The sequence below is a fragment of the Tetrao urogallus genome, assembly GCF_951394365.1.
Source record: "Tetrao urogallus genome assembly, chromosome: 2".
NCBI lineage: Eukaryota > Metazoa > Chordata > Aves > Galliformes > Phasianidae > Tetrao > Tetrao urogallus.
In genome coordinates this window covers 80,220,568-80,247,722 of record NC_136814.1, presented here as the reverse complement: position 1 = coordinate 80,247,722, position 27,155 = coordinate 80,220,568, and the positions used below count along the sequence as shown (strand labels likewise).

Genomic DNA, 27,155 nt, shown 5'->3' with positions numbered 1-27,155 from the left:
TTTCCCTGTCACCAATATTTTCCACTAAACCATGTTGCTCAGTGCAACATCTAAATGTTTCTTGAACAGCTGCAGGGACAGTTACTCCACAACCTCCTTGGGCAGCCTATTCCAGCACCTAACTACTCTTTTGGAGAAAGATTTTTTTCTTAATGTCCAACCTGAATCTTCTCTGGCACAATGTAAGGGCATTCTCTCTTGTCCTATTATTAGTTACATGGGAGAAGAGGCCAACCCATACCTTGCCACAAGCTCCCTTCAGGTAGTTGTAGAGAGTGATAAAGTCTCCCCTGAGTCTGTCCAGACTGAGCAATCTCAATTTCCTCAACTGCTCCTCATAAGGCTTGTGCTCTAGATCCCTCACCAGCTTCATTGCCCTTCTGTGAACATGCTCCAGGGCCTCAGTGTCTAGGATGAGTCTTATGGGTCCTATTTATTAAGATACCTAGTATTTGCTTGTCAGTTCTTTCTGTATAACTTAATGATGTAAATAAACAAAATCTTGCTTAGGCTTTTCCTTCTGTCTGACTGGGTCAGTATTCTGTGTATGAATGTCAAATGTTAAACTAATGAATATTTTTTCTTAATTATAATAACCAAAATAAAACAGCCAAGAAATAAACAAGGAGGGAAGAGAAGAAAATACATATTGAGAAATGCTATTATTAAATACTATTGTTGTTCTGAATGCACAAATAGTAAGCAAAATGTACAGGAAGGAAGGTTTTACAGATCAGAAGCTACACTGAGTAGAATATTTGTGGAGCTCTTTATTAATAATATTAACGAACGTTGGATCTGCACTGAAGTCAGCTCCTGAAAAAGGACATTGTGCCTGGTCATGAGCAGGTAGTCGGCTTTTACTTATATGGCCCTTTTACTTATAGGTGTTCAGCAATCAAGATAAAATACACTTGTTCTGGATATTGAGAAATCTTTGGATGCTGCTTAACCAGGTCCCTCTTGTGAAGTTCTTTTAGTTACTGATGAAACATTTTGTTCATTTTCAGAACAGCCTCTTCCAGTATGCTTTCTGATAGCTAGTCCTTTGGTTTGCCCAAAATAAGTTGATGAAAGTATCTGCTTTTCAGCAGCATTTGTAACTTGTAGCTGCTCTCATGCCTTTCCGGTTGGAAAATTCTTATTTTCTGCTTGTTCTTTTGTCTACTGGAAAGATAAAATGTTTCTTTAGTTACGTGACTTCACTATTTCAGCTCTTGGAGGAGTTGAGCTATAGATGCAGTCTGCACTTGCTGCTGTGCTTCTGGAGCCACTGAGTTACGAGGCTGTGCCTCTACCCTGCACTGTCCCATCTGGGTGGTGGATAAGTGGGAATCATAGAACATCCTGTTTGGGAAGAAACATAGAAGGGTCAATGAGTTCAGTGCGAATGGGAGCCCTCTAGGTCTATTTTTGTAGATAGATTTTGTTACCTGCTTTCTTATAGTTTGCTACATGGTTTTGTGTATTTTTATAGATTTGAGGGATATTTTATTCAGGTTCTACTCTTCACATCCTTAGAAAGTGCCTTGCTTCATGTCAGTAGGAAGTTTTTTTTTGTGGGAAGAACCCACAAAAGAGGAATGTGTTCAATGCCTATCTGCTCTTTCACTCCAGGATATCAAAGAGAGCTGCTTTTCCAGAGGGATGATGGCTCTTTTAGTGCCTTTGGAAATGAAGATCCCTCTGGGAGCACGTGGTAAGTAGTTCTGCCAGATTCACTTTGGAATTTGACTGTTTTAGATACTTCCAAAGACTAGATTTTTTTGTGAAGCTGCTAAAATTTTCCAGCTGTATTAGCCTTCTGCCTGGTTTTCATTAGGCGTTTAGGCCAACTCTAAGGTCGTTCTTCTGGATAGCTTGCTGTCAAGGCCAATATTAGGGCAGGTCTTTTTAATTTTACAAAAGATGAACAATGAATTATTTAGCCTATGGGAATAGCTGAATGAAATGCCTTGAGATCTGCTAGAGAGGATAGCTTACCAGCATGGAGGAAACTTAAAACTCCTTTGGAAAAAAGAAAAGCTAGTTAAGACTATTCAGTTTGGTTTCTTGTCACAACAACAAAGGTGAAACATTATTAACTGTATAAAAGCAGAATGTCAAGTAAGCATTTGTTTAAATCACTATTGCAATCTCTGCAAACCAGAACTCTTGAGCAGTGGAAACACGTTCCAGTTTTACTCTCGGGTGCATCATATTTATGCATATATTGAGAAAGTGCCCTGGTATATTTCTGGCCCTGGAAGTATAAACCACGCTGCAGCTTAAATATCAGCATAGTCTTTGGTAGCCTTCTGACCTGACACTCTCTTGACTCCTTCCAGGTTATCCCCTCATGTTGTTTGGGAAGAACCCTGATTTAGAAAGTAGTTCACTGGTGTAGGTACTAGCTGATTGGTGGTAGATGTCTTCAGACCAGGTTGGATGGGGCCCTGGGCAGCTGGATCTAGTATTAAATGCTGAGGTTGGTGGCCCTGCGTGTAGCAGAGGGCTTAATGATCCTTGAGGTCCCTTCCAACCCAAGCCGTTCTATGATTCTATGAAGCAAATTCTAGGCACATTTGACCTACCAATATAGATGTGTTGAATATGTCCAACTGCTCTAAGGTTTTTGAGTAATAGAACAGCCTGTTTTCTGCCTGCTTAAAAACCAGTATTTAATTGCCATAGATGCATTTTTAGTTCTCTAGTAATTTATCAGGAATTGAGACCACTTAAAGCATTATATATTAAATGCGACTCCACAGAGAGCAGGCAGCTTTGTCTGAAAGTTTCTCAGAGGAAGAATAACATTAATTACGTTGCTTATAATTGTGGTTGAAACAATTTAGGCTTAGTGTTCACTTAGTATTGCTTAGTGTTGCCTCAAATAGATTTTCACTTTTCTCCAGTCGGGATACGGAGGACTCTATGAGGAATTCTCTGTGAGGTGATTAGAGCTACTGATGGTAATAAATCAATCAATCAATAAACAATAATAAAAAAATTGTCCCACTTGTCTTCTACACCTTGTTTTTGAGACTGTAAATTCAGTGTAGAATTCCACCTTAAGAAACATAGTAAACATAATTGTGGAAGCTAGAAAGATAAACAGATACAAGTTCCAGCACTTTGTTTAGCTAATCTACATTTGATTAGTTTATATGGTGTTTGTGCTTCAGCGTGTTACCAGCTTCAAATAAAACTGTTCCAATTACTCTTTCACTTACTTGCTCCATTCACCAGTTTCAGTGGGATTTGTGTTAGATGCAGTATTGATGGAGTGGAAAATGAAGATAATTTATCAGCAACCCTGCTAAATATGTAATGCAGTATCAAGTTACATAAATGCACATTTAGCAAAGAAAGGAGTCAAAGTAGAACTTCAGATTATTAATGAATAAAACAAGTGCTGTTTTGATGATGTTGTTAGAGGGATAATTGTGATAACTACTATCACACTTACAGTTTGCAGTAATGCAGTTATGAGTTTGCCACTTTAGCTTAGCAACAGAAGGCAAGAGAGCAATATTTGAATAAAGTTAAACAAATACTGGCAGAGACTTGGATAAATAAAGACAAACAAAGACTTGGAGCATATATAGTCTGTACTTATTTTTGAAATGTAACAGCTGCAAAAGGAATTATCTTTAGGAACAAGGAAATAGCTTCATTTTTTTGTGGATTAAGCTTAGTCTCCTTTCTTGTCTGGATAAAGTACATATTTTCCTCTGTGCTTGGAAGCTGTGTGTTGAGTATTTTATGCATCATCATATTCTTACATTATGTTTAACAGAAGCTAATTTTGTCATATTTCATTAACGTTTTCCTCCAGGTTATCAGCTTTTGTATTAAGATGCTTTTTTCAAGCTCATCCATTTATAGATATAGACAAAGATGTACTCATGGATACAGCTAAATGGATTGTTGGACATCAGAAATCAAATGGAGAATTTCAGGAACCTGGCAAAGTTTTACACAGCGACCTTCAAGGAGGCACCAATAATCCAATCACCCTCACAGCATATGTCATGTCTTCTCTCCTTGGGTTCCAAGATAAAGAGGTATTGGAGTTCATAAATAGAATTTACAGATTCTGGAATACTTCATAAATTCTCATACTACCTGGCAAACACCTGGTAGTTTAAAGAAATAGAAGAACATCCTGAATAGAGACAAAATGTAACCTTATTTGGTAAAATTTCCTTGTATTTTGGCTTACTAATTAAGACAGTATGTGTTGTGAGGCCATCCATTTTTGCATACCTTTAAAAAATCTAAAGGCAATTGCATTTAGCAAGAATATTGTCATGCCTTCAGTCCAGGAACGTAAAAAGGAATTTATGGGGATAACTATCCATAGAAGCATTCAGTCATTCAATCGATTTTCTTGAGATTACTAGCATTCATAAAAGACAGTGCAAGGTTAAAAGCTTTGCCTCTGAGGTTTGTGCCTGTTATTCTGAGATTTTCAGTACTTGTTGGTTGTTGTTTAAAGATAGTAGTTTCTACTTCTTTACAAGCTTCTTTTTACATTATAGTAATATATATTCAATGTATGATCTTCATTTTCAGCATGCTTATGTCATTAAGAGAGCTACAAACTTTCTGGAAGATAAATTAAAAGAAGGCATTTTGGATAATTATACATTAGCAGTTGTGACATATGCTTTGTCGTGGGCGAAAAGTACAAAAGCAAAGGAAGCCTTAAGTATGCTGAATGAGAGAGCAGAACAACAAGGTATTGCACAACAGTCTTCTATGGTTGTACAAATGGATTTTTTTCAATTTTACATACATATATATATACACACACACACATATATGCATATAGAATTAGAGAAAAAGATAATCCTTCAAAATTAAAATATATTCACAGCTTGCTAGATAAAATAGTTTGGGAACTTCAAATAAAGCTTTAATTCATAGCAAAGCTAAGACTTTCTGTTTTAATTTCTGTGTTCTTGAGAAAACCACGATGCTGTCAAAGAGCATGACTTGTCAGTTCTCTCATGTTACGTGAACTTGTAAGGTTTGTCTAATTAGACAATTGAAGTTAATTACTTAAGAGTGGTTCTGATTGATTAGTATGATTCCAGGAGCAGGGTTGGGGGATGGTTAGTTGAAATAAGTATTGGAACGAAGAGATGAATGACATCCTGTGAGCTGATAAAAAAGTGTATTGCATTTTCTGTAGTGACCAATAATCTCATCATATTTAGCCTCTTCCATGTTCAATATGACTAAATTTTGTTTGCTATTTTGGATGAAGAGCAGACTATATCATAGTAATCAAAGAGATCAAAGTTTTTTGGTTGTTTTTGTTGTTGAAAATAATAACTATCCTCTTGAAAAAACTGAAGGATTTCATGTTGTCGACTGGAAACAGAGCCTCTTGAGTGTTCTCCTTTCGTGTTTTCTGAGTTAGGCTTTTCAGAAGGGAGAATTTGCACTTTCTTCAAGAACGAACCTGTTGGGCAGCTGTAATGCTTGAAGTTCTTTCTCTAGTGAGCATCCCAGCAATGAGATGGCTTTTCTACAAGGGCTCATTGACCTAAGCACTTCATATTGACAATAGAAGGGTCATATGAAGTTATGTATAAAGTTAATTGAATTTAATTGGAGTTGACTATCTGGACTCCAGCTTTATTTATAACTACATTCAAAAAGTGCTGAGGACGTACCTAAGATATTTACTGGGCGCACACCTAAACATTCACTTAATTTTAAAGAACATTGCTAGATCCCTTACGTAAGCATAAATTAAGTCTTAAATAAGATTTTTCTAGAAGTCCAAAGACTTCAGTCTATGGATCTGAGATTATTTTGGTTTATTTTTCAGGAGAATTTCGTTTCTGGATAACACCTGCTTCTGAAATTTCTGATTCCTGGCAGCCACGGTCCATTGATATTGAACTTGCAGCATATGCTCTGCTCTCACACTTTCATCAGGACAGGCTGGAGGAAGGGATACCTATTATGAAATGGCTAAGTCAGCAAAGAAATCATCTTGGAGGATTTTCATCTACACAGGTAATATCTCAAGAGGCTTTGTTGTACTTTCAGAATGAGAAATATCTTCCAAAAAAAAAGCCCAAACATTTGTTTTTAAATAGTGATTGCTGAGTTTTATTTTGCTGTATCAGCCTTGGTTGGGTGCATGTTTGCATTCTTTGCAGGATTGGCATCTTAAACATATACTACCAATGTAATTAATGTTTAATAAAAAACAGAATTAGGGAGTCCCTTAATTATTTAAAACACAAAAACCAAAAGATGCTAAGAAGATGCCCATGGAAAAGTACTTAATCAGATTTTCCAAGCAAGTATGATAAATATCTGTGCTTATGTGGCTTTCAAGGAGAGAAACGTCTTTCTATTCTTTCCATATGTGGGCTTCTAAATTCCTGAAAGGCTGTTAGCTAAGATAAGAAAAGGTTTTGGAGGAACAACCTATCTTAGTGCCTCTGTTGGCAACGGAAATTTGATGGACCGTGAAATTTGGAAGATTTCATTATCTCCAGGAGGTTTCCATGTTATTGAAGCCACATCTTGTAAGCTGTGCTAGCATCCAGAAAACTTAAATATTACTCTGGATTGTGTTACTTTAAATTTTCTTTTAAATTAAGTACAAATGCTGGTCACAATAAAATGTCACATATCTCTGTACTGCTCAGTACCATTCTATACAGACTATTTTTCCTTATTTTCATATGTTGCTATTAATATGTGAGAAAATAGTTCTGTTAAGTAAAATGTAATTCTTGGGAACCGGCCTGGTTCTAGTACTTTCCTAACATGTTAACTGATGCTTGTTATTTGGAGAGACTAACTGAAATATAAATTGTTGAAAAAGCTTTTCTCCTTGCTCTTAGAGACAATTTTTACTTGAAAGTTTGAAATTGAAGTAGTGTATAATTTAATGCTGAGGGAGAAATTAAAAGATGAGTTTAATCCTTTTGTTTTTCTGTAATCTGAAGTATTTTCATTTCAAAATTACCCCACATATCTCTGTGGATGCCTTTTATTAATTTATGGAAATTATCTCCCACTTTTTTTAGTATCTAGGATCATTTTAAAACAAACACTTGGAGAGTTTTCTTGCATAAGCTTATCACATTAGACACTTAATATAAGGGCTGCTCCAAAAGTAATGTCTCCTATTTTATTATGTTGGTCCATGACGTCAGAGGTAGATGTTGATGGTACGGCAGAAAAGGCTTTAAGGCCTTTTATATAGATTAGATATGTAAGTCTGATAGGTTGCTGTAATTTCATTCACTCCAATATGAAAATGTTTTGTAAGTTTGAACTTGGAAGACATATATTTTCAGCAGGAATCAACACATGAGTGTTCCGAGTAAAGACAGACTTGCTCAGATGTTCTGTCATTGTCTGCTGTAAAAGAGTAATCATTTGTAAGTATGAGATCAAGACATTCTTTTCGGCCAAATATTTGCCTCTACTGAAAAAGTCTTTCATTTCAAACTATTAGTTCTTATAGCCCATTAGTTGTATCTCTTCTGTCATACTGTGTTAAACACTGGAGTTAGGATTATAGCCATAGAGCTTCAATGTGCAAGCAACTGCTGATAATCATCTGATGTTTCTGGATTTTAAGCAATCAGAGAGGTAGATCATCTTGGGCAAGGATGTAGTATGGGAAGAAGAGCTGATTCTAATAATTAAGGAGTGATTTCAGACCTATAACTTTATTTCAGTCAACAAGGAATCCAGAAAAATTGCTTTGAAGTGCTAGATGTTTAGTTCTTAGTCACTATAAAAATCTACAAAGTAGCAGAATCATTACTTTCTTCATCAGTTTTCTCCTCGCTGTCTGCATTGTTTGTCATTTTGACTGTTGAAAACACCAGTGTGTCAGGTCTTCCACATAGCTTGCACAAAACGTCTTTCACCTGACTTTCCATTGTGTGTCATGGTTTCTAACATGGTTTCCCTGGTTTTCTGTCTCTTCTGCTCTGGGATCCTTCACATCAGTGGGATCCCAATGGACTTGTGGATGCAGGTGTATGAAGACCATAGTGTAATCAACAAAAGGGGCAGTACAGAGACTGTAAGCTCTCACAGGTGTTATCTATACGCAAGTAGTTCATTATGCAGAGTTCTTCTGTTTAACACAAAAACATTTATTTCTTTGAACAGGACACTGTAGTGGCTCTGCAAGCCTTGAGTCTATTTGCAGCTCTTACCAGTGCACACAAAACAGAAATGGATGTAACAGTTACTGCAACATCTTTGGAAACCCCAGAAATATTTTCAATTGACACTCAAAACCGTTTTCTGCTTCAAACCAAGGAGGTACTGTAGAAAGTGAGAAATACTTCTGTAAAGCCTGGTTCCTGAAAGTGATCTGAAAATACTGTTTTGCCTATCTGTCCTTCCAGATTCCCCCGGTGCAACCGATGACAGTTACAGTCTCAGCAGAGGGAAGAGGATTTGCTGTCTTTCAGGTATGCAACGTGGTTTTTTTTTTTAAGGATATGCTCTCTAAAAAGAAGGTGTATTGGAAGCTTTATAAAACATGTCAATAAGAACAACTTTCTGAAATATTTTAAACCAATGCCAAGGTACTTTACTGCTTGAAAAATGCTGTGAACCTAAGTTGTGTGGACACTCATATTTATGTGATTGTGTATGTTGGAGGGTCAGTCCCTTTAAATAATTTTGGAGGACTGACAGTTTTGGTGCACTTAATGGATCAGAGTCATATCAAAGTGACCCCATCCTTCTGCAGAATTGCAGAGTCAGTTTGCAAGACAAAGAGCTGCAATGGTACACTGACAGTCCCAAAGGTCACAGTTAAAAAAGTATATGGACCAGGCATAGATGATCAGGCATCTATGATAAACCACGGAAGGCACAGATCTGTAGACAGCATGAGTACATTAGTAGCTATTAGAGCACTGGTGTTTTCTTTTATCGAAGTGTAATATAATAATAGCAGAAAAGCTAATGCAAAGAAAAATAAAAGAAAAAATTTTAAAAAGTATTATGGCCAGGTTTTCTTTTTATGCTGTTCTAAAATAGCATAGAAGACAGAATCAAACAGTCTTGCATACTTCACAGAATCACAGAATCACAGAATTGTAGGGGTTGGAAGGGACCTCCATAGATCGAGTCCAACCCCCCTGCCAAAGCAGGTTCCCTACAGCAGGTCGCACAGGTAGGCATCCAGGCAGGTCTTGAACATCTCCAGAGAAGGAGACTCCACCACCTCCCTGGGCAGCCTGTTCCAGTGCTCCGTCACCTCACTGTAAAGAAGTTCTTGCGCATGTTTGTGCGGAACTTCCTATGCTGCAGTTTCCGGCCGTTTCCCCTTGTCCTGTCTCCACTCACCACTGAAAACAGTCTGGCCTCGCCATTCTGCCCCCCACACCTTAGATATTTATAGACCTGGATCAGGTCCCCTCTCAGTCCTCTCTTCTCAAGGCTGAACAGACCCAGTTCACTCAACCTTTCCTCATAGGGGAGATGCTCCAGGCCCATCACCATCTTCGTGGCCCTCCGCTGGACTCTTTCCAAGAGATCCTTGTCTTTTTTGTACTGGGGAGCCCAGAACTGGACGCAGTACTCCAGATGAGGCCTTACCAGGGCAGAGTAGAGGGGGAGGATCACCTCCCTCGACCTGCTGGACACGCTCTTTTTAATGCACCCCAGTAAGCCATTGGCCTTTTTGGCTACAAGGGCACACTGCTGGCTCATGGCCAACCTGTCATCCACCAGGACACCCAGGTCCCTTTCCGCAGAGCTCCCCTCCAGCAGGTCATCCCCCAACCTGTACTGGTGCATGGAATTATTCCTCCCCAGATGCAAGACTCTACACTTGCTTTTGTTAAACCTCATCCGGTTTTTTTCTGCCCAGCTCTCCAGCCTGTCCAGGTCTTGCTGAATGGCAACACAGCCTTCAGGCGTGTCAGCCAATCCTCCCAACTTCGTATCATCAGCAAACTTGCTGAGGGTGGCCATTATCCCCTCATCAAGGTCATTGATGAAGATGTTGAACAAGACCAGACCCAGCACAGACCCCTGAGGAACACCGCTAGTTACAGGCCTCCAACCGGACTCTGCACCACCACCACCAACCCTCTGTGCTCTGCCAGTCAGCCAGTTCTCAACCCACCTCACTGTCCACTCATCTATCCCAAACTTCCTCAGCTTTGTTATAAGGATGTCGTGGGGGACAGTATCAAATGCCTTGCTGAAATCAAGGTAGACTACATCCACTGCTCTCCCCCTGTCCACCCAGCCAGAGACAACATCATAGAAGGCTACCAGGTTGGTCAAGCACGACCTCCCCCTTGTGAACCCGTGCTGACTATTCCTGATAACCTCCTCTTCTTCCAGTTGTCTGGAGATGACATCCAGTACAAGCTGTTCCATCACCTTTCCAGGGACAGAGGTGAGGCTGACTGGCCTATAATTGCCTGGGTCTTCCTTCCTGCCTTTTTTGAAGACCGGGGTGACGTTGGCTATCTTCCAGTCCTCAGGCACCTCCCCCGTCCTCCAAGACTTCTCAAAGATGACAGAAAGCGGTTCAGCAATCACCTCTGCCAGCTCCCTCAGCACCCGTGGATGAATCCCATCGGGTCCCATGGATTTGTGAACTTTGGTGTTGCCTAGGCGCTCCTGGACCACCTCTTCCCTGACAGAAGGGAGGTCTTCCATTCCCCAGATCCTCTCACTCACCTCCAGGGTCTCAGATTCCCGAGTGGGAGCTTTTTCACTGAAAACAGAAGCAAAGAAGGCATTCAGTATCTCCGCCTTCTCAGCGTCCCCCGTTACCAGAACACCCCCGTCACTTAGCAGGGGAGCCACATTCTCCCTAGTCTTCCTTTTACTGTTAATGTACTTGAAAAAACCTTTTTTATTATCCTTTATCCCCTTTGCCAGATTTAATTCCAGGCGGGCTTTAGCCTTCCTTGTCGCATTCCTGCAGACCCTGACAACATTCCTGTATTCTTCCCAAGTAGTTAGACCCTTTTTCCACATTTCATGGGCTTTCTTCTTTCCTTTGAGTTTGTGCACGAGCTCCTTGCTCATCCACACAGGTCTCCTGCCACCCTTTCCCGATTTCTTCCTCACAGGGGCACACCGATCCTGAGCTTGGAAGAAGAGCTGCTTAAATGCCCACCAGCTCTCACAGGCCCCCTTGTCTTCCAACACCCTAGCCCATGAGACAGCTCCAAGTACGTCCCGGAAGAGATCGAAGTCGGCTCTCCTAAAGTCCAGGATAGCAATCCTACTTTTTGCTTTACTTCTTCCACTCAGGATCTTGAACTCCACCATCTCGTGGTCACTACAACCCAAGCTACCCCCAACCTTTACTTCCTTGACAAGCCCTTCTCTATTAGTGAGAATAAGGTCCAGCAGTACCCCTCTCCTCGTCGGTTCCTCAACCACCTGCATCAGGAAGTTGTCTTCAACACACTGTAGGAACCGTCTGGACCGCGCATGCCTGGCCACATTGCTTTTCCAGCAAATATCTGGATAACTGAAGTCCCCCATAAGCACCAGTGCCTGGGATCGTGACGCTGCTTCCAACTGTTTGTGGAAGGCCTCATCAACCTCCTCCTCCTGATCAGGGGGCCTGTAGCACACACCCACAACGGTGTCAGCCATACCAGCCCGCCCCTTGATTCTTACCCACAAGCTCTCCACTGCTACACCACTCTCCCCCAGGTGGAGTTCAATACATTCAAGCTGCTCTCTTACATAAAGAGCAACTCCACCACCCCGCCTCGCCAGCCGATCTTTCCTAAAAAGCACATAGCCCTCCATGACAACATTCCAGTCATGCGAGCTGTCCCACCACGTCTCTGTGATCGCAATGAGATCATAGCCATCTGACCGCACGCAGATCTCCAACTCTTCCTGTTTATTTCCCATACTGCGCGCATTGGTGTATAGACACTTCAGGGAGGCAGCATTCCCCTGCCACACTCCATCCCTTCGAACTCCACCCTTGTTCCCCATCAAGTTCACTTTTGAACCTTGAACTACCTGAACCTCAGCAGTCCTCATTTTGTCCCCTTCCCCCTTCTTACCTAGTTTAAAGACCTTTCAATGAGGCCCGCCAGCTCCTGGGCTAGGATCCTTTTACCCCTTGCAGACAGTTGAGCTCCATCTGCAGCCGTCATGCCAGGAGCTGAGTAAATTGCCCCATGGTCAAAAAAACCAAAGTTCTTCTGCCTGCACCAGCCTCTAAGCCATTTATTGATGAGGAGGGCTTTTTTGATCCTCTCAGAGTCCTTCCCCGCCACTGAAGGGATAGAAGAGAAGACCACCTGCACTCCCGCACCATCCAGTACCCTCCCCAGACCCTTGAAGTCATCCCTGATAGCCCTTAGGCTTCTCTTGGCAGCATCATCACTGCCAACCTGAACTACCAATAAGGGGTAGTAGTCAGACGGGCGAATAAGCCCAGGCAACTTTCTAGAGATGTCCCTGACCCGTGCCCCAGGGAGGCAGCACACTTCCCTCCGGGTGGGGTCAGGACGACATATCGGGCCCTCGGTTCCTTTTAGAAGGGAGTCTCCTACAACTATCACCCTCCTTTCTTTACCAGAAGAGGCGGTCTTCAAGCGTGGAGCTGACCGCCTCTCCTTAGCAAAGCTCAGAGGCTGTTCCACCACCTTGTTCTCAGCCTCCTCACCCTCCAGTTCCAGGGTTTCAAACCTATTACTTAGGGGCACCTGAGGAACCGAGGTAGGTCGGGGAGGGCGCCGCCTGCGTCGCTGAGGTGGGACATGCTGCCATTCCTCTTCTCCTCCCAAGTCAGCTCTTTCGGTTTTACTATGACAAGGCAGAGAGTCCACTACAGGCTGGGGGTTGCAATCTCTGCTTGTTTCTCGCAGAGAGTTACACCACCAGTCTATCTCCCTCTTGCAGTCCCTAATGGATCTTAACCGCTCCACCTCCTCCCTAAGCTTTACAACAAGGCTGAGCAGCTCATCCAACTGTTCGCACCTCACGCAGGCGGCATCCCTCCCATTGTCCCCCGGCAGCAGCAGACTCAGGCACTCCCTGCAGCCAGAGACTTGAACCGCTGCAGTTCTGGGCAGTCCCTCTGTCTGGGTCGCCACAGACTTGTTGGAGCATGCCCGACGTCTGGTAGAGACCATGTTTGAACCTACTTCCAACATTATTTGCTTAGTATCAACCAGACTGAGGACGTGACAAAGAGTGGAAGGAAAATCTAATGATCCTCTTTCTGCCAATTCTGCAGGAAGCTGTTTCAGTGGTTTAACTTCAAATATGTTTATATTTTAAAAAATAAGCTGGGGTCAGCACATATTGTACTTTAAATTAGCAAAATGTAAGCAGTCTTTTTATGCATTTCAGCTCCTTGCTCTTTCTACATATTAAAAATTAAATTCCAATGAAATTATGCCTTCAAAAATTTCCCTATCCTAATAAGAAATAGTGTATGAGAAGAAGACAGTATTGGGCCTGACTTTATATGACCACTACTGGATCTCCTTTTCCCACTGTCTGATCTGTGGTGATCCACATGGGCGAAAGAGAAGACCTTTGATAAACTATGAATAATACAGAAATATTAGTCTCTGTTAAGCAGGAATACTTATATACTATAAAAGTATATAAATTAACTCACAGTTTTGGAGTCTATCACAAAACTGGGTAGAGTTCTTACTGGACTCTTGATATTCATACTTGGGAAAACCAAATGTAGGCCACCTTTAAGAGTCTCAAAGTTTCGGTCAGTTTCCATCTCTAGTTCATTCCAATCCACCAAAAGCATGCTGACAATATTTAACATATTGTTAAATACGCTTTTGGATAAAATACCTTCATAAAGAAACCTTAATGACTGCCTATCAGTGATGAACAGCATCTCCTGGTGCAAATACTGCTCATCCAGCACCATTCTGCAAAGCCCACTGTGCTAGAAATCAGTACTCTTGTTCATTAATCCCCAGAAGTGCAAATGATGTTTTCAGCAGAGTTATCAGGATAACTCGTAGTTAACCCTGTGCTTAGAAGGCTCCTTAGGGAAGTATTGTACCATGGTTTAAGCTTCTGACTTGTTGTATGAGCAAACATGGTTCCAGATGCCTGGTATTCAGGAACCAGCACCAGGTTACCTACTTCATTGAGGCCACTGTGCTGTTGCCTTTTTTTCCTTGGAGCTTTGAGTCTGAAATTCAAAATATACTTAGCATGCTGGAGTAGTTTCTCCAATAACTTTTCTTAGTTAGGACCAGTTCTTTTCTTCTGCTTCCTTTGGCAGGTCTGGTATTCCAGAACAAAGTGCATTAATGCCATTTGAATTAGATTTCTCTTTTTCCCAGACACAAGCTAGATCTGGGTCTCATTTAATAAATCAGATAGCATATGACATTGCGATCACATTTCTTCAGCTGGGTTTCATTGTCTCTGGTCTGCCAAACTACAGTGGTGAGATTCAATGTTATGGGATTTGATTTTCTGGCCAAATGTAGCATGTCAAAACAGTAATTCATTTAAATATCACAAAAGACAAGATTCAGTCCATTAATGGAAAAGGCTGCTTTCCCAATAAAATGGATTCTTAGGGGGAAAAAAAGTGCTTTTTGGTGAAACCTCACTGTCTGTGTGTATGGGTCGGCAGTGCCTTCACTCTTGACCCTGCAGGATCCTATAAGAATAGATCTTTCAAATATCACAGAATCACAGAATGGTCAGGGTTGGAAGGGACCTCAAGGATCATGAATCTCCAACCCCCCTGCCACATGCAGGGCCACCAACCTCCCCATTTAATACTAGACCAGGCTGCCCAGGGCCCCATCCAACCTGGTCTTCAACAACTCCAGGGACGGGGCATCCACAGCCTCTCCGGGCAGCCTGTTCCAGCTCCCCACCACTCTCATAGTAAAAACTTCTCCCTGACATCCAACCTAAATTTTCTCTCTGTCAACTTAAAACCATTTCCCCTTGTCCTGCAGTTATCTACCCTTTCAAAGAGCTGATTCCCCTCCTGTTTGTAGGCTCCCTTTAGGTACTGAAAGGCTGCAATAAGGTCACCCCGCAGCTTTCTTTTCTCCAGGCTGAACAAGCCCAGGTCCCTTAGCCTGTCTTTGTAGGGGAGGTGCTCCAGTCCCCTGATCATCTTCGTGGCTCTCCTCTGGACCCTCTCCAACAGCTCCCTGTCTTTTTTGTACTGGGGGCTCCACACCTGGAACTCCAGATGGGGCCTCGCAAGAGCAGAGTAGAGGGGGACAATCACCTCCCTGTCCCTGCTGGCCACCCCTCTTCTGATGGAGCCCAGGATACCATTTGCCTTCTGAGCTGCAACAGTGTAACTGCAAAAGCAGACACTTGTGATCCTGCTGTCAAAAAAGTCCCCTTTCTTTTTGTCTAAATACAGTATAGATGTCCTAAGACACCTACTCTGCAGGGGAGATGATTGTAGGCCTAGAGTATACATGAAAATGTTCCATAGAGAAAGGAGTCGACAAAGTGATCTTCACTAAGAGGTCTGCTGAAAGTCTTGAAAGTAGTCTCTTCACTACTGTGAACCACTGTGGGCCGAGCTTGGCATGTGCCTCAAAAACATGGCGTGTCCCATGCCCTCTGGAATGCCACTGAAATTCAGGACTAGCAACAATGGCAGAGCTGGCAGGCTTAAGGAAGATAGATATGGGCAAAGTGAGCAAGATCTCCTTATCTCCTGGCTGAACAGAAAACACTCTGGAGAGGACCTTACCTTTACTCTGTGGCAGGAACTATTAGCAAGCATTGTTCTCCTTTCTTTTTTGTACTCTTTTAGAAAGAAACTGGACTTACGTGTATGGTGGCTAAGCCAGCAGTTCTCATATGGCAGAGGAGGACATAAGTTTTATTTCTGGTAGAGGAAGGGAATAAGAAAACTGAGAATCTCCTCATTACTGAGAAGCACTGACTGTTTCTTCCATTCACTGTATTTTTACTAGTCTTAGGCAAAGGATTAAGAGTAATTGAGTGTGAGAGTACCAAAAAAGATATGCAATGAACTATTTGGTCAAAAAGGGATAGTATAATAATTTGAGACAATTTCATTGAATTCATGCTCTCAGTAAAGTACGTTGATGCTGCTATTTGAAAAACAAAAAGGAAAGGGAAATGACATTCATTAAGGTAATGCAAACAATTCAGGTTTTTTGAAGTCTGATGCTGTTCGCTGGATCACGCGCTATTTACAAGCGCCTCTTTCAAGCAGATTAGCTTTTAAACTTTTTCTTGTGCCTCTCACCAGAACTGGTTGCAAGTATGAGTGGATCAGTTCAGCCTTTAGCTTTGTCAGCCCTTTTTAAAAACGGTTAAGATGAAATGCAGTTGCTTGTTTTGTTGACTTAATGCTGGTTGCTGGATAAGAGCCTTCTATTCCCAAACTAACAGCATATAAAGAAGGAGGCTTTAATTAGGCTTTGTTGTGAAAAACATTTTCCCTTCATTGTCGTGAGAAGTCAGGAAAAGAAAGTTGAAATGTTACAGCAGTAACTTACTCCATGAAAAAGCAAGCTGATTGACCTGTTCAGTATGTTGTTTCAGACATCCTGCTTTGGCAGTAAATTCCCGTTCATTAACTTTTCATGGCAAAAGTTAAAACAGCTTTGTTTCTGTGATGACAGATCTTACTGGCGCTGCCAGCTTGTCTTACCAAATTTTCTGCATGCCATTAACTGGCAAGCTTCTAGGCTGGCTTTATCCTTAGTACTGCCTTCTTTGCAAAATGGTTGTGTAGCTAAAGAGATGGTGCTGTTGCACCTCTGTTCTGAGTTCTCGTACAGTGTTGTCTCTATGCTCACATAGCATGATAAATTGAGAAATGCTGGGCAGGGTGACAGGAATTATATATGTGCATATTGAAAGAGCATAACTTTCATATTAAGGAGAGATGTAGCAATAAAAGCAAAAGTGAGGAATTAAAACCTCATCAATTTGCACTGACTTGTTGTCCTGTAACTTGGACAACCCTCATCATACCTTTAAGTTTGGACTGATGGTTTTTTTGTTGCCAGAAACTGTTCTAAAGGGACTATAATTTTCCGGAAGCCTTCTTCATTCCATTTTCTTTATCTAAGCTAAGTTCATAACAGGGTCTTGCAAGGAGAATTATTTGAGTCACTCTTATTATTTTTGTTTTTTGTACAAAAAAACACGTTTCCCCATGCCCTGCCATTTGTTTTATCTTGATGACTTGGGGTATAGATGGTGATTATTAATTTGTATATGAAAACTGTGAACAATTGTTGTTGTTGAAAATTGCAATTCTGTCAATTCTGTCAAATTAACTATTTAACTATTCTCTGTCCTTTTTTTTTTTTTTTTTTTTTTTTTTTTTTTTTTTTTAAATGTGTAACATTCTATCATAGCTGATAACATTGAAAGTGTTCTCTCGGTTCCTCAGTTTCAACTTCATGCTTTGGCTGTCGGCATTGTTAATTTTATAGAATGTTGAGATAATCAGCTATCCCCCACTTATTCACACCTCCTTTAAGGGCTTCTGATTTTGCCAGTCTTCCAGTATTGTTTCAAGCATCTTACACATATCCACACTAAAAGAATTGGAATTTCTTTAAATTGTGCTTAATAGATAAGCCTACTTTTTATTAATGTTACTGTCCTCTGTTGGATATCCTGTCATTCTTACTTGGCTCACTTATCAGAGTTCGGCAGCTGCTGAGTAGAAAGGGTGAGAACTCTGTCGTTAAGGCAGATTGAGGACTGTAGCTTTGTCTTTGCAGAGATGAAACTACTTAGTGCATAAAGACTGTATTGTTTTGAGCGTGGAGTAATACGCTGTTCCTCACCTGGTTTGAGTGCATGAATGCTGTGACATGAAGACTGAAGACAAATTCTATGCACGTGCTGTGTATTTGCCTTTGCTCGTTCATTTCCAGCCTTTTTAGCCCAGTGGGTGTCAGTCTCTGAAGCTTGCCTTCATTCATCCCATTTCATACTGTTGGGAAGTAAAAGCAAACATTATAAACCAGCAGAGAGCAACTAGGAAGGAAGTTACCTAGAGTTTCCTTGTGTTTGCCTTATAATTGAATAGGATGGGCTGCATTAAAAATTGTTCAGAAAACATCTTTCAGAATCTTCCTAGGAATGTCACATTTACAAATGTCAGGTACGAGTTCATGTATCCTGTCTCATGTGATCATGCCTCTGCAGTTCTACTGTTGCTGTTCTAAAAATGTAGATTTGCTTTATATGTGTCCTCTAATGTCTCTATTTGCAATCTACAGCTCAATGTTATTTACAACACAAAACACACTGATCGAAATCTCAGATCTGTCCAAAAACAAAAAGCTTTTGACTTGAATGTTGATGTAAAGGATGATAAAGATGATATGAACCATTTGACCTTGAATGTGTGCACAAGGTAGGTAATTCTGTTGGAGCATGTCATGTTACTTAAAATGAGGTGAATTTTTCTTTTGTTTGTATGAACTTACTAGTGTATGGGAACTAAAAATGCAGTTAAGGAGAGAGTAAAAGAATTACTTCACTGAAATGACAAAGTTAAACTAAGAAACAATTCGTAAGTCAGTAAATACAGTGAGAGTTTGATGGGTCTGAATAGATCCCTCATGCAGAATAATCTGTGGTCTGATCTTACATGCTTTTTTAGTGTCATGCACAAACATCATGCTTCCCTAAATGTCAGAGTTATATGGAGGAGTTTGTGTGAAATACAAGTAAAGGCTTGAAAGCTTCTTTGGTGCAAATACTTCTTAGGTATATGGAAAGCCATGGACAGACTTGAACGCTGAACCTATATCTTCCACATTCTAGTACCAGGCTATGAGAATTGTGCTGTAACTTTCATCTTTTGTGAACAGACTTCTTTGCTTTTGATATAGAAGTAGACACTTCCTTTTTGTAAAAGGAGAAACAAGTCTCTGAAGTGCTGAAAACATAATGAAATAGAAGTACTCATTTTTTATTCATCTCTGTTAATAAACTTTATAATGATAATGATAAGTTCAACTGGATTTTTTGTCTTTGCAAGTATTTTTTGTGGTCTTTCATTTACCCATGTACTGTATTTTTGTGATTCTAGTATTACAGTATAATGTAAGCAATATTCTAGAGGTTATGAGGTTAAGAGGTTATGAGTTTTGTGTTCAAGCTAATTTTATTCTTTCTCCTAAATAAGGGAGGGTGGTAGAGGTGGGAACACCTGTGATTATGTTTCTTGCTCAGTAAACATACAGTAAGAACTGAACAGAGATTGCTGAAGTATCATCTCAAGACACATCTCAAGACAAAACAGCTGTATAGATATTACATTGGTAGCAAGTGATAGAGCTGAGAACATACTGCAAATTTCTAGGTCATTAAACAGGTTATTTCTTTAACTGCTTTGTTGTCTCATCTCTGTTTGCTCTGAAATTGTCTACATGTGTATCTAAACCAAACATATGAAACTGTTCTTATGCAGTTTCCTTAGTAGTCCTGTCTTATGTCCTATTAAAGAGCACTGAGTATTTCACAGAAAACCTTTGATGTCTTGCTTTATATATGGATTTAAATTTTTTTTGTCTTCTTTACTTATTATCTACTAGCGTTTTGACATAAGAGCTCTCTTTGTATTAAAGGATCTCATCTCATCTGCTCTTTGTCAGTACTACTTCTTGAAATCCTGTTTACTTCTTGGGATATTATAATGAGTTCCTTGTAGATGTGATATTTGCAAAGTACTATCTGATCCACCATGTTCAGTCTTGCTTTTCTTTCCTTTATATCCTCTTTTTATTATTTATTTAAACTGTGAACTCATTATGGCTAGAATATTTCTGTGGTCTGCTCAGGCTAGCTGTGACTGAAGATGAGGCCTCTAGGTGACACCATCATACAAATTATCAGCTATAGTGAATATGATGTCAGTATGGAGATATCCAGCAGGCACAAAGCCAGATCCTGTTTTCATGTGTTTCCGGTAAGCAATTCAGTGATGCAGATAGTGAGCAGGGACACTAGAATACACAAGAACTCTTGAAACAGTGAGCTTTTTCTCATTTAAAGTTTTCTGTGAAGTGTCAACAGCTTTTTTAAGTCTAGCACCAACTTCTGACATGTTAAGGGCTTACATAATGGTTCTAGGATAAACTTTGGCTGAGCATCCTAATTTCTAGCTCAGTGATTTGACTCAGGAAAATAGACGGGAAGGGCTCTCATCTCTCTGGGAAGGCTCTAGGCTGATGTCTTAATTCTAAAGTGTTCAAAGGATATGGGAACATATCCTTTATGTTACAATGTTGTAAAATTATTTCAAGAAAATACTTGAAATGTTAAGACTCATCAGCTCTATCATGAAAAGTGGAACAGAATATTTTCTGTTTTTATTATTTAAATTGAGACTTGATCTCTGTTTGCCTGTCATTGATTCTCTTGTCATCTTCTTCCCTCCCAAGTTCATGCATTGTACAGAGTATACGTATTACTTATATTAATTCCTGAATTAGTTTACAGCTAGTCCATTTACTGTCTTTACAATGTGACATGGCTTTTTGGTAGCAAGCCAAAGCAGGTAAATACAAACACTGCTGAAATCTCAACTGATTGACCTATCTGTTGGTATGCAGAGTCAGGTAATGGAGGCCAGCTTGACTGTGGTTTTCTCACTCTAACCTGCAGACTATTCTACCTCGTCTAAACCAGCTTTATAGTGATTGGCTATGGTCATCTCAATTGAGTGTCAATTCTGACCCTGGATCAGATGATGTCTCATTTGTGGTTAAAGGAACTTGCTCTCTGTCTGGGAAGCACATATGCAGGGTTGCTGTTTTCTTCTCCAGTTGGTCTTATCATCTGCACACTATTTTCAGACACGCAATGCTGATCATTGATGGTTCTACTCACTATTCTTTCTGCTTTTTACTACACTAACTGGTGTTCTTTTCTCCTCTTTTCACCTTTCATAACAAAATAATCTCAGTTCTTCTGAGTTACAAGTTTCAAGTAGTTTTTAATTTCTCTCACTGGTCATTCTTTTCATGGTATTTTTTTTCTTTAATAATACCATTGAGTTCAAGAGGTAATACTGTGAGCCACCCTCAAAACTGTGTCTCTTTTTTAGAGAGCTAGAACTAGAGAGCTTCATAACTTCTAGGGTGTATCTTACTTGGCAATAACAGACTGGTTATTTACTTGTTGGTATTTTGGTGGCACTCCAAGATACCTTAACAGGCTGGGTATTTTTCTCTCCTCTCATTGGTAATTAAGCAGAAATAATTACATGCAGCTCCAATTCAGTTATTTGTTTTCAATAGCAGCTACTTTGGTGCAATCCATCATCCAACAGATGGTTTCATTTGTTTCTAATCTCATGAGCCAGTTGAAGTCAGCAGTCATACTTTATTTCTTTCACAGTCATATCTGTGTTCAATCAGCCATGCTGCCAGGCTTAACAGCATTAGTTTGAATGCACGTCTTCCCTTTTTTTAAACCGTTCAAATCTACAAAGAAATAGTTTTCTTCAATTACTTTCAACTAATGTCAAGCCTTCAAAATGAGAGTTGGAGATGCTTTTATTCTAGTGTAGCAAAAGTCATTTACATGCCAAGGGAGGAGGGGGGATTCTTCTACCACCTACTTAATTTGAAAAAAATACAATCTTCTGCAGGTCACTTTAGTCTCATTCCTTACACAGGGCACCGTAAATATATTTTGATAGTTCCGCTGTGCACCATGGTATATAAACAAGGCCTGCTCACTAGAGCAATGCTTTTAAGTTCAGGTTGGAAGAAAATATAATAAAAAGAATTGCTTAGGAAAAATGAAGGAACTCAACTTATTAAATTTTATTTTTCCAAAACTGAATGAATAACATGGATTTGCATTCTAAATCTCAATCTTTGAGAAACAATGTGATTATGATTTTATTAATGGAGCCACCAATCTATATCAAGGACCTATAAAAAATCCTTTATTTCACCCTCCAAAAATGAATAAAAGCAAGACAATGCATCTGTAAGTGGAAGCATGAATGTTTCAGTTCAAGAGTTCCTAAGTGGTTTCTTAATTACCTCCTTTGATACATGTGTTTAATTGCATATTTCCTTCATATTTGTGATAAATTTACACTTTAAGATGCCAGTGAAAAGATCCTAGTGGTGGCAGCATAGTCTCTCATAATTTATATACTGTAGTTTTGTCAGTGCTAAACCTTATTTTTCATATGTGGTTGAAACTAGGCAGAAACATAAAAAAAAAACACGGTTATGTCTTTACTGTTAGAAATTTTCCTGTTGGCATTTCGTTCCATTTGTTTCTTAGTATTCTTGAGTATTATTTCTTCTGTACTTGAGATAAAATGATTAAAGTGTTTATTTAGAGAATTTACTGTTACATTTCTACTAAAAGTTTCTTGTTCATATTTTGTAAAGGTACTTGGGGTCTGATACATCTCCCAGTAGTGGTATGGTCCTCATGGAAGTTGGCTTACTCAGTGGTTTCTCTGTGTCACCAGATTTCATTCCATTAGACAATACAGTTAAGAAGATGGAAAAGGAAAATGGAAAAGTCAACCTATACTTAGACACTGTAAGTTGCAAATAACAGAGGAATGCTTTTAGAATGATCCTAAGCTTGACTCGACTTAAATTCAGAAAGACCATATGACTGTATTTTTCAACAGCAGCTGTTTACATTGAATGAATTGTTCCAATTTTTAAAAGGAGATTGATGGGATAGATACAACTCCATTTGTAAGGGGTTTCTAGACTGCGCCTCTTGCAAAATGATAAAAGCAGACTTTTTAACAGGTCTGTATTTTGGCCAAAATAAGTTTAATGAGCAGTTTTACATACATCTTGATTCCAAGCCTTATAAATAAAGTGGACTTCCAGTGAGCTAGAAGTCCTTATTTTCTCCATGAATCACCATCATCGTGGTTCTCAGGATGTTTTTCTTCTGTTTTTCTAGCTAAATGCAACACAGTTTTGTATGGATATTCCGACTGTAAGAGACTTCAAAGTGGCAAATATTCAAGATGCTTCTGTGAGTGTAGTGGATTACTATGAACCCAGTAAGTGTCATTCATTCCAAATGGATCCTGGTTGTTCAGAAGCTAAAAAGGAAGTTTCTTTCATGGGAACAGGACAAATTTCAGTGAAGAAAAAGCAAAATTTACTGAAATTTACATTTTTTTCATCAAACTGCTACTTATTTTCTAACAAATAGCTGTGTTTTCTTGTATACATTTTTGCTGTCCTAATAGATTGGTTTGTCAGAAGGTGCAAATTGTTATAACTTGTCAGCTGGTATAAATTGTTTTCAGAACGGCCTAATGTGTTCTCCAAAAGGAACTTCACTGTGGTTCACTTACCAAGCTAATGATTGTCTTTCAAATAGTTTTTCCATCTGTTTCTTGTTTAATCAAAGAGTCCTACACTGCAGAAAAAGCCAGTGTTTTGATTTGTATAGTTATGTAAAAAAGATGTACATGGGAAAAACAGTTTCAAAGGGATTTTTAATTTATTTTTATTTTTAATAGAGTGTGTTTTAGAGAAAAGCAGGAATGTACAAACCTCTTGACCAAAATTAAAAGGAAAGAAAGGCTGTTGAAGATCTTAGGTTTTCTTTATAGTAGACGGCTGAAATATTTTAAGGATTTGGACCTGGTTTCAGATAAGGCATAAAAAAGCTGTATTGACAGTCTTCTTCATTTTGATTTGTTTTAGCGTAAGACAAGAGACAACTCTATAAAGTGTACTTCTTCAGATGGATAAAAATCACATTTATTCTACTTAGGCTGAGAAGTTTACTCAACTGTAGAAGTTTAAGTTAAAATAGAGAAGCAACAAATGTATCTAAACTATCCAAACCCAGGGCATGTTAAGCCACTAGGACCCAAAACAAGTTGGAGCAATTTTTATTTGAGACAAGTTTGTAACACTTAGAATCCGTGGCTGAAACAAATTTCCACACTCTTTCATTTCTGGGAGAAAAACTGTGGACCTAATCTTTTAAGTCCTAATCTTTTAGATAGGCTAATGAATACGTGTATAAAAATTCCCATATGAATGCATAGATGTAAATATTGTTATTCGGTTTAAATATATTTAGAATTCATATATTCTCAAAGAATAAATAAATATTCATTTAAATATAAGAATGAACATCCTTAAGGACTAAAATTTATGTAATGTAATCATTGCTGCAATAGAAGGCTTTAAGAAAAATATTGCTTCAAATATTATTTTATGAGATTCCACTTCTATTGCTGCATAGCATAGATGTATTTTTAGTCAGCATGTACGCATATGCCATGAAAGTGATTTCTTCTGAGGGAATTCCATCCTTTTTAATTCAGGAATGTGCTTTTATTTTATTCTATTATTTTCCATCACTCTCATAGATGGTGAACCAATCTGCGTGAGTATATTTTATGTGATGGTTACAGTCATATGTGATTTGATTACTTCATATTCAGAGCTGAGATGTCTATAAATTATTTATGCTGTGGCATTTATCAAAAAAGGTATGGTTACGTCATAGGTATTACAACTAGCATAGGTGTGAGATCTAGTCAGGATGCTGTACAGTGGTGCTAGCAAGACACTCCTCCAGGGTTAATACATACCACAAGTTGGCACATTCAAAGGACAGGGCTGTTCTTTCACCTGACTTTGTTCAGAGCCAGTTGGGTGTTACTGTTAGATAAATGTTAGGCTCCACAGAGATGTCTTTTATTTTTATATTTTTAATCTCTGATGCTTGAAATTGAATATCATTGCATGTAGAAAAAAAAAATATGATTGCAGTGTCCCTCGTTGGAATGAAATCCTTCAAACCACAAAACCCATTAAGGGAAAGAAACTTTGCAAAAGCTTGTTCTGCAAGCAATTAGTATTTTTGAAATGAATACAGCCTTCCAGGCTTCTAATTCATTTGGCTGTGTGGCAACTCCTCAGAAAACTGGAGGACAAATACACAGCTAGGTGAGATAGACAGTCCCAAGTTCAGGAAGCTGAAGCTCCCAGACATAATACTGAAAATAAGCTTCGGTTATGAGAAACTTTGATTTTAAGAGACAGAGTCTGTAATGTGCCTGGTACAGCATCCAGAATTCCTTTATCACAGAGGTTGCTGACTAGGTAGGAGAAAAATTCCCCTCAAAACATGTGACTAGGCTTTCTGAACTGATTGGGTCTAACTTTTGAGAGGAGTCTATGACTGTATGCCTACCATCTAAGTGTGAGTATTCTCACCTGAGTATATTGCGAATGTTCAAAGCTTTGTGAAAAGAACGAAGATTAATGTCTAGGCTTAAATACTCATGCTGCAAATTATTTTGCAGTGTATGGCTAGGTGTGTGTTAGAATTTAGTGCTTCCTTTAAAAGAGCTCTCTTCATGAATTTAATCCTGTAAATATATTTCCTTTCTCAAGATACACTGCTGTAAGTACTATGTTTTTATTTTTTAATTACATGAAACACCTTGAATGTAGCTAATGTTTAAAGGCATAAATATCTTTCTGCAAATGGGACTTCTCCAGAAAACGTAGCATTTCAATAGTTTCATTACAAGTATTTCTGGAAGAATTGGCAGTCTGTGTCAAACTCCTTTAAAACTAAGCTTTGAATTTCCAGCTGTTGGACAGTCCTCAGAAGTTCATTAACTAATGTTTACTAACCTTTCTAAACAGGGAGAAGAGCAGTGAGAAGCTACAATTCAGAAGTAATGCAAAGCATAACCCCTTGCGACTTCTGTGAAAGTGACTGCAACCTTTGCCACCGAGCTGGTTCTCCAGCCCTGCTTCAGCACTCTTCCTTGGCTTTCTTGTTCTGTGTGCTGTTTGTCCTTCATGTAAACTTGATGTGCAGTTGGTTGCTGTAAGAGAAAACATTGTTTCACATCTAATGTTTCCATAAATTATCCAAAGAAAATTTTATGTTCAGATACTAGCCTGCCTTCAGTGATTACAGTGACCTAACTCCTGCTGTGTTCAAGGAGAGCAGGTTTGGCCCATATGGTAAATTTCTGGCTGTGCCAGAAAACTTCTTTAAGTGTCTGCTGGAAATACTTTCCAAGTGTTAGTTTCATATTGAAGTTATTTTCTAAAGAAGCGAAGTTACTGAGAAAGCAGTTTGAGAAAATGCAAACCTAGCTCCCCACTCCGGCTTCCTTTCATCCTAGCTTTCATTTTTGCATATATATATTTAGAAATATACATTACATTAGTTTACATTGCTCTTCTGAAAAACCATCTCCTTCCCTGGTAAACAGAGCATTGGGAGCTGGGTATCAGAGCTTGCATTGTTGGGTTCTGCAGACATGACGCTTAATATTAGTATTTAGCTTCTCTGTATGCTCTCATGGGGAGAAATATAAAAAATAAAAGGAGCTGGCTTCAGAGCTGATCCATGAGCCAAAAAGAACTGTGTTCACAAACTGCTGAACATTCCAGAAAATTATCAGTCTTTTTTAAATGATTACAGAGAAGCCAGGTGAATTTTTTGCCAATTTGTAATTAATCATGTTTGAAAATAATGCCTCCGGATGTTTTCATGGATTTTACGCTGCAAGTCTTTCACTGTAAATCATCAAAGAAGGAGTCTGAGACTTTGTTTTTTTTTTTTCCACGGTTCTCTTTCCTTGTGAGAATACTTGTGTTCCCTGGCATATTTATGGCCACTGGGATGAAGATTGCCTTGATCCTTGTCTGCTTCAGGAAGTTTTCTAGAAGTGTCACTCTTTAGGGATCGTTTATGTCTTGCGTAGACAATATGCAAGTCTTTTTGACAATATAAGTGCCATAACTCTTCAACAGCTGCTCTGTGCCATGTCAGCTGGTTGGCTCTGAGTGCCATGTGATCATGTAAGTCCTGTTTTTGTTGGTGGAAAGGTTTTTAGGAGTTGTGAGCTCCACATGCATTCTGTTCAGTGAAACACTAAACATATTTGTATGTTTACATACATCCTGGTATATTTAAGTGCCTTGCTGGAGTGGGAGGGAAAAGAAGGATGGTGAAACCTTTTTGGAACAGCAGGCATTTACACCCAAACCTTCTCTTTGTGCACTGGGAGAATTATATGGATGTGGAAATGAGTACATTTGAGAACCCTACCAGTGAGCATCTTCCTGAATGAAGCTCTTCACTGTCTGGCAATCAATTTAACCTTTTTGCAAACTGCCTTTGATATTTAATGCTTACTT

General features: G+C 39.4%; 1 protein-coding gene across 1 annotated transcript in view; it reads left to right on the top strand.

Annotated features, from left to right (window-relative positions):
- The window catches only part of CD109 (CD109 molecule), a gene marked incomplete at both ends in the record, with an annotated part of 79,611 nt that extends 53,777 nt beyond the window's left edge, over positions 1-25,834 (top strand). Inside the window, 10 exons of the mRNA XM_079550001.1 lie at positions 1,618-1,699; positions 3,818-4,046; positions 4,558-4,723; positions 5,825-6,015; positions 8,146-8,301; positions 8,388-8,453; positions 18,234-18,370; positions 22,380-22,536; positions 22,918-23,020; positions 25,644-25,834. Coding sequence (XP_079406127.1) covers positions 1,618-1,699; positions 3,818-4,046; positions 4,558-4,723; positions 5,825-6,015; positions 8,146-8,301; positions 8,388-8,453; positions 18,234-18,370; positions 22,380-22,536; positions 22,918-23,020; positions 25,644-25,834 — 1,478 coding nt within the window. The remainder of the gene's footprint in view (positions 1-1,617; positions 1,700-3,817; positions 4,047-4,557; positions 4,724-5,824; positions 6,016-8,145; positions 8,302-8,387; positions 8,454-18,233; positions 18,371-22,379; positions 22,537-22,917; positions 23,021-25,643) is intronic.
- Positions 25,835-27,155: the final 1,321 nt, after the last annotated feature.